The sequence below is a fragment of the Epargyreus clarus genome, unplaced genomic scaffold, assembly GCF_041222505.1.
Source record: "Epargyreus clarus isolate Ecla_fem2 unplaced genomic scaffold, WU_Ecla_fem_2.2 ptg000018l, whole genome shotgun sequence".
Classification (NCBI taxonomy): Eukaryota; Metazoa; Arthropoda; class Insecta; order Lepidoptera; family Hesperiidae; genus Epargyreus; species Epargyreus clarus.
In genome coordinates, this window is record NW_027332226.1 from 9448892 (window position 1) to 9460067 (window position 11176).

The 11176-nt window shown below is 33.9% G+C and overlaps 1 protein-coding gene across 1 annotated transcript; it reads left to right on the plus strand.

Annotated features, from left to right (window-relative positions):
- The first annotated feature begins 273 nt into the window (after positions 1-273).
- Positions 274-10581, plus strand: LOC140749772 (uncharacterized). The gene is made up of 3 exons (XM_073082928.1): positions 274-444; positions 7174-7246; positions 7358-10581. Exons 1-3 carry the CDS (start codon positions 436-438, stop codon positions 9280-9282), a joined length of 2007 nt encoding a protein of 668 aa, XP_072939029.1. The 5' UTR covers positions 274-435; the 3' UTR covers positions 9283-10581.
- Positions 10582-11176: the final 595 nt, after the last annotated feature.

The following is an 11176-nucleotide window of genomic DNA, read 5'->3' on the forward strand; positions in this document are numbered from 1 at the left end:
ATGATTTTTTAATAAAATGCAGTGCTCTGATTACAGAGTGAAATAAAATGTATTTGATGATTTGCAATAAACATTTCGTTTATAGCTTTTAATCAATACACTACTAGCTTTTAATCAATACACGTTATATAAGCGCCGTTCTCAATAATTTACTTATTTAAATATGCGTCGGCGCAGCAGTCGTAACGTTTACGGAAAGATGCTTGCCCCTGGGACAATGGGTTTGTGGAATATGGTGCGAAAACGAGTCTCCGCTCGGAGGGCGTGCGCTATGACAGCCGTGACCAGACGTGCCGCAGACGCCGCGCGGAAAACCCGGCTCATCGCAGTCATCGCGCCACCATTGTGCTACCATCTCGTCGATCCCACTGCGATTTATTGTGAATTGTAGTGTCTCTACTCATATCTGCAAACTGGCTTATGTAAAGCATTAAAATGAATTTGGTAAGTTAATTTAAATATCAGGTTAGTTAAATAAGTAAACAATATCGCCCTAAAGGTGCATATAGTTTTTTTAGTTAAGTACCTATATTATATATTTTATGATTAAGTAGTTATTAGCTTCATCTGTTTAAGTTATCGATATATGTTTAAGTTATCGATATCATATTTGAATATCGTAAAATAAGGTAACCATCAACTGTTTTTTTGTTCATTTTACTGAGATTTGGTGGCCGAGGTACTACAATGTGCTAATTCCTTCAGGATCAGGGACAGTATAGCAGCTAAGGTCAAGAAGTTACATGTAACGATTCTTGCGTCCATGGCAAATTTGCGACTAAACATTTTATTCACTGCAAGCAAGTTATCATAAACCTGTGTTTTAATTTTCTGTTATCACATTATTTTACGTGTCCGTGACTTTATGGAATCTGCAAGTGGTGCACTTGAGTAGTGCGCCCTTGGCAGATGCATTTGCGTGCACTTAGCAACGACGTCGGTCAGATATATCGGCTGAGTAGTGAGTAGCTATCATTATCTGTAAAACGATATCCAGTGTGAAGGTTATATACGATAATCAGAGCAACGGCAATTTGAATAATTATAATAGATAATTTTGGGTGGAAGCAACCATTTTGCTATTAAAAATATTTATTAACTTAAAATTTGTTACGTATTGATTATTAAATCGTTAAAATTTGTAGCTGATACCATTTTTATCGTTTCTCATTACCTATAAATATATTTAAATTATCATTGTATACGTGCATAATGAATGCGCACCATTACCAAATTTAAGGCATCCGTTAATTGTTGCACAAAGTCGGCAATGCAAAAGACTTCAACGCGTAAGCAGGCTTACACTACGCTACAAGACACATCTTTGCTATTTTGAGCTCATTACAATCTTACCCTTGATTTTCTTTTCTATGATCTTACCGTTGTTATTATTTGGTATATATTACAGTTAATGTCTTATTTACACAAGACTTTATTTTAAGATTGTGTTAGAGACATGAAGACATGATTGTCAGGCATAGGTACCTGTTTAAACTGAGTATGAGGATTTCAAAAATATTTTGGTGTAATGATTATGTAAAAGAATAATGAAATTATAACATAAAAATTAAGGGATGTATTCATATACATTACTTAATTCATAATATTTGTTAATAGGAACTGAGTGGTAATAATAGCGGAAAGACGTGGTGCATGTTTATAACAATAGATACGTCTAGTTTTATATTACAGTGAGTGTGATAAAAATTCTTAAGTATATAATATAAAAAATACAGATTTTTCAACTAAGTACCTACTTAGTTAGTACTTACATATTAACTCATCTCGACCCTATTACATAGGAATTTAGCGATTATAGCTTTTTGCAATTAAATAGTTGTTGATTATATTCACCCGTATTAACCTGAATTTTCATCAAGTCGTCATGAACAGTATAATATATTATTACCTTATTTCTTAGTAAGATAATGATAGCTATTTTTTACTAAGTTGTCGATAATAATTACGCCGGTATCAATATACCTAGAGTCAACGTAACAAAACAGTATGTTTAATTAATCCTATCAATAACGTAGTGTTTAAGTAAAGTGGTGGCGCAAGGAAAGAAATATTAACACTTTCACATGGCATTGGTTTATGTGTCGATGACCAGGCGTCCGCGACGTCTCCAAGGTAAAGATGAACCCACGCATCCGTTGTCTGCCTCTCGTCAACACCATTAGTTATACGATTTCCCTGGATTTCGTGTATTAAATTAACGTTCGATCCCATGTTCGAGGTCAAGTGATTTATTGGCTGGTTAATATAACAATCAATATATAAGCATGTGAACTTAAACTGTCACTAACGTTTTTTTCTAGATCACTGCGAATTGAGAATGTTATTAATGTATCTAATTTAAAATTAACGGCCTATGTTAGTATATAGTAATGTAATATTTGTGTTTTTAATATATATATATATATATATATATATATATATATATATATTCTTTATATATATATATATATATATAAGTAAATATATATTATTGCGTAAACAGACGTTATTGAAAAAGGTAGGGGAACATTACTTTAATTGAAAAAAACTTAATTCACGTTTTTTAAATTAAAAAACGTGTACACATCGAACTAAGGTACAATTCAAATTGAAATAAGTATGCTTACGTATCATTTGCAGAAGTACAACTATGAAACTTAGTTCAGCTGTTTTATTTTAGGGTTTCTATTTTGTATCCGAGATGTGTGTTCTATTCATATACCTTTATTTATAAAAAAATTGGTGAGCACAAGATCTTAATTCGATGCGAATTATGCTCTACCGATTTTATGAAGTTTTTCTTGAACCTTTGTCGTCACTTTGACGGTTCTTAACTTTAGATGGCCCTTATTCTACGACCGTGGCATCTTTATTTCAATATTGATAAAGATTTCACACTACATAGTATACTAATGTCAATAGGTATCCTAAATCAAGGCTATAATTCGGACAGCAGTGCGCTGGAGCAGAGCAGTGTGGGCGTGGAATCGCCCGTGGCGCCACTCGGTCTGCTAGCAAGCGTTCCCACGCCTTGGTCTCCGCGCTCGGCTCTCTCATCTCAATTCCAAGTTTTATAAATAAATGCTTCAAAAACTTTCACTGCCAAGTAAATAGATAGGTACCAGTTTTTGGAGTGCGTGAATAATTATTTATTATTCACGCAAAAGCTTGTTATATTCTGACGTGCGAGCGTAGTCTAGACAAGTAATATCTTAGGTCCTGTTAGTAAATCTTCAGGATTGTATCTATATGAAATATTTAAAAAAAAATTATAGATACATTGACTGACTGAGTGATTCAGCATCGCAAAGCCTAAACAGAAATTGGACAATAGATTCCTTTTATGACGTAGGAACCCACTAAATATTATTTAATATTACATCACTAAGAGGTTAAAATAGGATTTAAAAGTAAAACGGCGCAATGTCGTCCATTAAGAATATTGTCAATTTAAAATTTAATAAATTTACTGACTACTATTTATGTAAATAAACGACGTAGATATCGATTTCAATATCATTAAATATGGATATTTTATCATCCTAAAAAGTAGTGTGCCTATTTAACCTCAAAGGATCTTGAAAAATGAAGTCTGTACCACTTAAAACTACTTGAAATTACTCACTTAAGTATATAAACGAGAACAAGAAACTGAATAAAGTCCCAGGGTAAGTAGGTATACATAATGATGTATGTACAAAGCCGCCTTTACCGAGACCTAACGGAATCAGTGTCGGAGACAGGTTCGGAAGCAGTTTTATATTATTCCATTGTAAAGCTGTAACTACGCATTACATACTTATAATATGTATATTAAGAATAAAATATCAGTAAGCTACCGATAGGTGAGTTTCTTTTACCAGTCTTTTGTCTCTATCAGTGAATACCTTTTGAAAAAATTTAGTAGGTAGGTATCTATGAGATTACATAACTACTTTCTCGAATTTAAGTTTGTCCACTAATATTTTTATGACAATTAATACTGGAATATTTTGATATCTATGTCCGAAATATTTTGCGTTAAGTAATAAACTATATAATAACCTATGCTCTATTAGACTTCGGCTTGCAATGCTAAAGTATATGCACATGCACAATAGGGTTATTTATTAGTAGCAAAAACATGAGTAATAATAGCAGAGTGAAGCATGCGTTTACTATACGTCTAAATACAGTATTGTAAAGCATGCGTTTACTATGCGTCTCCCCTTTGAGGTCTCCCCTCATTTAATCCACACGTTCAGCAAACATTTGACCGGACCCGTCGGCGACTTTCCATTTCTCATTTCATAAACGATTGTGGCTAACCCAATCGTCTAGTTTTACTAGCATTTTCATAAAAACCCCAATTATCCAGAAACTGCTGCTAGTTATATGGTAAATTATGTTATATTATCCTTAATTATACTGAAACGCATTTGTTTCACATTATATTTTTATGTTATGTGGCTAAACATGTAGTCCACACTACAAAGGTAGGTAGCAGCAATGTCTTATAAAGATATGTAGCATGCAATTTGACATCAAGATAGAAACCCAATGTAGACTGTGATGCACGTAGATACCATTATATTCCATTATTAATTCATTAGTAATTTATTTATTTATTTATTATTTAATGGTCACTAACATACTTTTCACTTTTACATAATCGAACATACATACATTATCGAATAATCTCTACTTGCTAAGTGGCAGTACAATTATTAGTGACGACATCATGCCAAACATCGTAATTAAAAATATGATAATTAATATACAATCATAATTCAATAATATTAAAATAAGACAATCAATTTATCTAATTTTATGCCCTACAAATATCGACATTTGACAATTTCTTCTCCGCCCGGTACCAGTAGTGTGAATACCTGTACCAGTGTGTGAATCTGTACTTTAAATCAAAATTTCTTAAATACAGAGGCTTCCGAGTAGGTACCTACGTCACCGATCCTTTTGAACATTCATACAGGAACCCTATATATTTTTAGCGTTACAGCCGCGTAATATACGCTTTTGTAATGTAAAAAGCATGTAAAAATTTTACACAAAATATCTTTATATATTTTCAATACCAATATTTCCACAATTGGCGATTCTTTATGCTACGCATACCCACTATTCATAAGTGTCGGACTCTATGTAGAGCTTGTTAATTTGATTTTAGCCCAATTTAAGTTTCGATTGTTATTATAAGTACCTACTACATGTAGGTATAGTAGATGTACATATAAAATATAAAATTGTAGTGTCTTCCACGTGAGGAAATTCTACAGTAAAATGAATTGGTATACGTACTTATTTATTTATTGTTTTCCACAACTTCATATTGTTATGACTCGTAGGGTCGTAGAAACGGATATTTTATTATTTATTTAACGTACACGAGTACCTTAAAAGCTGAGGCTGGGTATACCTAGAAAATTGCAAGAAGTGAATTCAAAGCCCTGTACTTTCAAATAATTATGTAGGTTACATATTATTTCGCATTCATATGCTATTGTTGCTTCTGAAGTGGCAATAAATAGGCACCAACACATTCGCTCAATAAATTCCGTTGCGTTGTTTGAGCATCAATTTCAAATGTAGGGATGCCTTACCATTGTTTTACCAGTGTTTGCAAACCATTTTGCAATGTTTAGTTTGGAGAAATAGTTAAATGTCAGTTGTTGTTAGGCAAAACATGGTTGGTAGGCCTTAGTTTAAAATATACAAGTAATATATTCACATAACAATGTGAAATAATATCATGAAAAATATAAGAACATTATTCAATTTTTAAGTCAGTGAGCGTAGCCTTGTTTACATACTTTTCTACGTAAAAGTATACTAAGTTGTTGCTTGTATGTGCTTGTGTTTACAACAGACGGTGCAACAGCCTCTACCTTGAGTGCAAATCATTCATGATGTTTTCATGCATTATTCCTTTATCACTGCTCATATAACACGAAGACTGTGATATAAGATAGTGAAAGGACGTTTGAAAGAGGGCAAATTAGATGCAAAGAGCCATAGCCCGATTCCCGTCATGTAACGTGCGAGTTGTGATTCGGCGCACGCGCGGCTTTCACTGCCGTCCAGCGTATCCTGGTGCTCTAATCTATGTCTCATACACTTGTTATTTGCAACTATGTACTATAATTATAATTAGCATTTTAGCAGTGATAGCCTAATGGTTGAAAATCGGTCTCTCAAAGGATCCGATCTCAAGGGCTCCGAGATTTGATTTAATTTTTCCATTATTTGTATATTGCAAAATAATTACCACTTGCTGTTACGATTAAGGAAGACATCGTCACGAAACCTACATATCTGAGAGATCTAAAAGAAATTTATGAATGACTATGACCTAATACTTCTCATTCTGAATCTGATTATTTTTAATTTGTTGATAAAAAAGCGAATAATAGCAGGATATTACGATACTATTATTAAGTAGTAAAATCTATTAATCAAATAAATAGAATTATGTTTATATGAAATAAACAGTTTGAAAAAATAATATAGAAATAATTAAAGTTTACATAAATAAATTGTTTAACTAAGTTTCAGAACAGCGACGTACAGGTAGGTAGGTACTAATAACATATTGCCAAGTATTTATGGAGTGAAACAATGGACGCTGAAGCGTTCTTACTTCAGCCTGAGGGCGTTCTCCTCGTTAACACACTTATTGAATCATTATCCATCGAGAAATATCTACATTTTTTCCGTAAGGAACAATTGAGGTCAGGCATATAACATACATAAACAAGAAGGATGGTTATAATACTAAATTAGCTCGTCTTTCTTCCAGCCAGGCCGCCCGGTATTTTAACGAGCGACTGGCGTATCCAAAAAATATCCGACAGCCCAAAACTGCTCTAATTATATGAAAACCACTGCGAAAATTCGACTGCCTGTCATTTAAAAATAAGGCCACATTTTATTTGGTGTTCGGTTCTTACTTGTAAGTACTTCATACACGTTAAATATGTGCTTAATATGTAGGCATTTACTGTTTCAAAATAAACCAGGTTTATGTAGGTATGTAGGAGTCGGTATAGGTATATGTAGGTATATTGACAAATATCGAAAAAAATATTGGTTTCTATAAGTTAGACGTATGCCTTATCTCTAAATTTTATAGAAGATATTATGTAATATCATTGTAATATTCTGAAAAAATTACAGAACACTCACGGAACGTGGATAACGTTACTGATTTGCCTACTGAAGTCAGTTTCTTCGGATCCTATTTCGTTTGGTACGTCTTTCTAAATTTCATTACATGTTTAATTTACACTTAACTATATGTATAGGTTAATATGATTAAATTAAAAATATGATATTACTCATAATACAATGTTTTTTTCAGATGCAGTAGAAAATTCAAGCCCTAGTTATGTTTCCATATTTTCGCCTCGTATGGATTTTGAACAATGGAAACCTTTGACAGGACGCGGTGACCCACTTCGCAACGACCCTACATACGATTATGAACCACCAGTACTTGAGCGAGTTCACTACTGGGCCGATGATACGCGAGTTGAGCGTGATCGCTACCCTGAACGGAAATCCGAAGTGTTAATGTTGGGCGTATCTTCGCGCAAGCCCAGTGTAGTGTCTCGACCGCCTGCACCTCCGAGAAAACATCACCGACCTCCACCTTCCAAATATGAAGATTTTACATATAAATTTAATGAGCACTATCCCATGACGATACTGGTTCCCCCACCGCCACCGCCGCCTGGACATAAACCTTCGCTTTATATCCTGACAGAAGAAAAAATACTCCCTCCTAACTCACCACTAAAAGTTACAGATTCTGTTCAAGACCCAAGAGATACAACAACTCCAAATGTTGTCACTTCTTATGCTCTACAGGAATCCAACTTGATTTATCAATCATCTACTACGAATCAAAATTGGCTCTATAACTATAATCAAACTTTGCCTAACAATGCTATAAGTAGTGATTACGCAGGTTGGGGCCCAACTACACCTTTTGAAAAAGACGATATCGTGAATGATACACATAATTTGATATTCAGCGATCATAAAAAAGAACTAAATAAGGAACCGTACTCATTTTATAAACCAATGCTATCCGAATCACCTCCACCAAGAGAAACATCCGCGTCTATATTTTTGCCAACATTCGTTCCAACTGCAGTGCCTCCAATAGCATCAACGACCAGTAGTTCACCAATAACTGTGCCATATGAAGAAACAACCTTTTACACTTCGGATGAAACTCAAAGTTACTATGACGATGCTACGACGGAAAAAATTGCTACCTACACCTTTCTGCCAACTCCAGCGCCCAATGTTAATACAAAACCAAATTTAGTAGACATGTTAAGTCCAATGATGTCCATGCCAATGATACCTGATACCAATAGACCTGAAGATAACCTCTACGCTCACGCTTCAGAGACAGTACAAGTTTATAAAGAGCATACAACAACTGAAGATGTATTAAAGCTAGAAGTGATGCAAACAATGCAACCGCCACCGTTCATTAAATCACAAAATGCAACTACTGCGCCCCACCAGCCAGTTCATGTAAATCCTCATATAGTTAATAATTTAATTCATGATAAACCCGCAACATTTACTCATGATCCTTATTTACATATGCGTTTCACGACACCCATGTCAACAATTGCTTCGGTTATAAATGAACCACAAGACGTAAAAACTTCTACCGAAGCACCATCCCTACCGATGTACCTGATTATACAAGGCCATTCTAAAGTTAAAACTTACGGTTCGAAAACAAAACCTTCTCCCAGTGCTTTAAACAACGAAATACCAAGATTAAATGAAACCAATGAAGTAAAGCACTTACACCCGATCAAACAGAAACACAGTAAACCAAAAGAGAAATCAGACGGTCACAGAGCTAGTAGAGCTAAAAATTTAAAATCATTAGTCGATAATGGACTAGGCTCAATTGAAATACAGGAAGCAGACATTGGCATAAAATACGATGTGAGCGATGGCAGCGATGTCCCCATAGAGATTTATAGGAAAGGCATTGTCGATAGCGGTGAAAATAATTATTCGTCAATTAATAAATACATTAAAGAAAACCGCACCAAGCGACAAATTGACGTCGAAGATTTATTGCCTTTCGATGAAGACACGCTAGAGGAGTACGTTTATAATTTCTTCAAAAGAAAGCGAAATGAGACCGGAATCACTGGATTGATAGCTCAAGCAATAACAAGCGATTCAGCCGCCACTATAGACGATCTTGAAGACGACGTCGATAGTGCCGAAAATGAAGACAGATGAACAAAATACGTGCAGTGATTATATAATGAAGGTATGCAAATACCTAAAGTGATTGAAACATTTCCGATCACTTTTAAATAATATTTAGTACAATACCAAATACCGGTTTTGAAGACGAACGATTGTAGTTACCGATAGTGCCTACATACTCGTATTAATTCGAGATCTAAAACTTTAAAACTCGTCAATGATAAACTAAATTAAAACATATTCGACACTAATAGTCTAAAGCTGAGATTGTACATACATATTTTTTCAGTCCCACCGCAATGCGTACTGTGTACTTACTACTAAAATTTGTATAATTAAAAAAAATGTTAAGTATTTCGTAGATTTTATACCTAGATATGTAATATATTTCACTATTTCAAATATAAAAGTACCTAAGTATCTGTGAAAATAACAACATGATTTGATACCAGTAAAATATAATTTGTCTTCTGTGAATTTTATAAACTTTTACGAATAGGTACATTGTGTATGCATTTTGTGCCTATCTTAATTTGAGATTTGATCTCGTCAAAATAACATAATAAGTTTTAATTACTATGATAATATACCAGCTAGCAGTGAAAAAATACAGATATGTTTAAATAATTCCAGTAAATAAAATATTTAAAGATAAGTATATTTAATAATTTATATAAGAAAATGTACAAAAAATATAATATTTTTTTACTTCTGTAACTTGTTTTATCTTATTTACCAAAAAAATATGTAGTGTTTCTACCACAACAAATTTAGGTACTTCAAGTACAGCGCTATGGTTATATATCTTTAAACTTACAATGATTGTGTTAGATTATATTTTTCTAATTATGTAGGTTTAGATTGAGGCATGTTTACAAAAAAAGATGTATGCGACGCAGCGGACGCGGCCCACTAACACACACATTTCTTACCATCCTTTTCGTAGAAATAGACAGAGGCAGCTTAGATAAAGTGAAAGCTGCTTATAAACCGATAAAGTCAACGTTTATTGCAATCTACACAGTTCATAGGAAATCAAGAATGACGAAGAATCTCCAGTGGACAAACCATGTACTTACATTCAGGGAACAGATTAAATGTAAGTCCTTATAAGTAACCCATGGAGAAGACGTAAACCCAGGTCCACATTCCATTTTTTATTGAAGTTGTATGAACAATGCGTGAAGGTGCAGCATTACACCAGTCTGCTTGACAGAGACATACTTTATATTCAGCGTCGGCAAGTCTGAAATAAAACATAATATATTCTGACTTATCGTGTTTGACAAGCTTGCGTTTTTGTTGTTTTTGCCACATAAATGGAACGCCTAACGAAAAAATTGCGGCAACAAAAATTTATACGCATTGCAGTATACATTTAACCACGCACTTTCCATATGTTTAAATATTTAAACAATGTAAGCTATTACCAATTTTGAAACCTTACTGTTTTTTTGAAGTAAATACCCAGTCATTAAAATTTTGATTAGAGAAAATAATAGCCTTCTTTCTCATTAACTACGTGTTTTATCCATTAAATAGTTTATTAGTATAATGAAAACTTTATCGATTACCGTTCATGTTTACACGTCATAGCCCTTGTCGGAATAGACAGGGTTTGTGGTAGTGGGTCTTCTTCCTGGACTTCATAACAACCTCTTTGAATTATCCACGCATGCTTGGCACGAGCGTTCCATGATCGGACGAAACACATTGCCTTTTCTAAACATAAAAGATACGAATAGTATCTTAATATAATCAGGAAACTTATAGATAAGGTGATTTACAAAGTGGTAGAACTATTTTTGTTTCGACTCCGGCGGTACGTCTGCCTCACCTATTTCTGCCTAATAGCAGCAGTGTTAAGTGCTGCTGTATTCTCGTATGAAGATCGCTCAGGGATACCTACAACTACAAGTTTGTG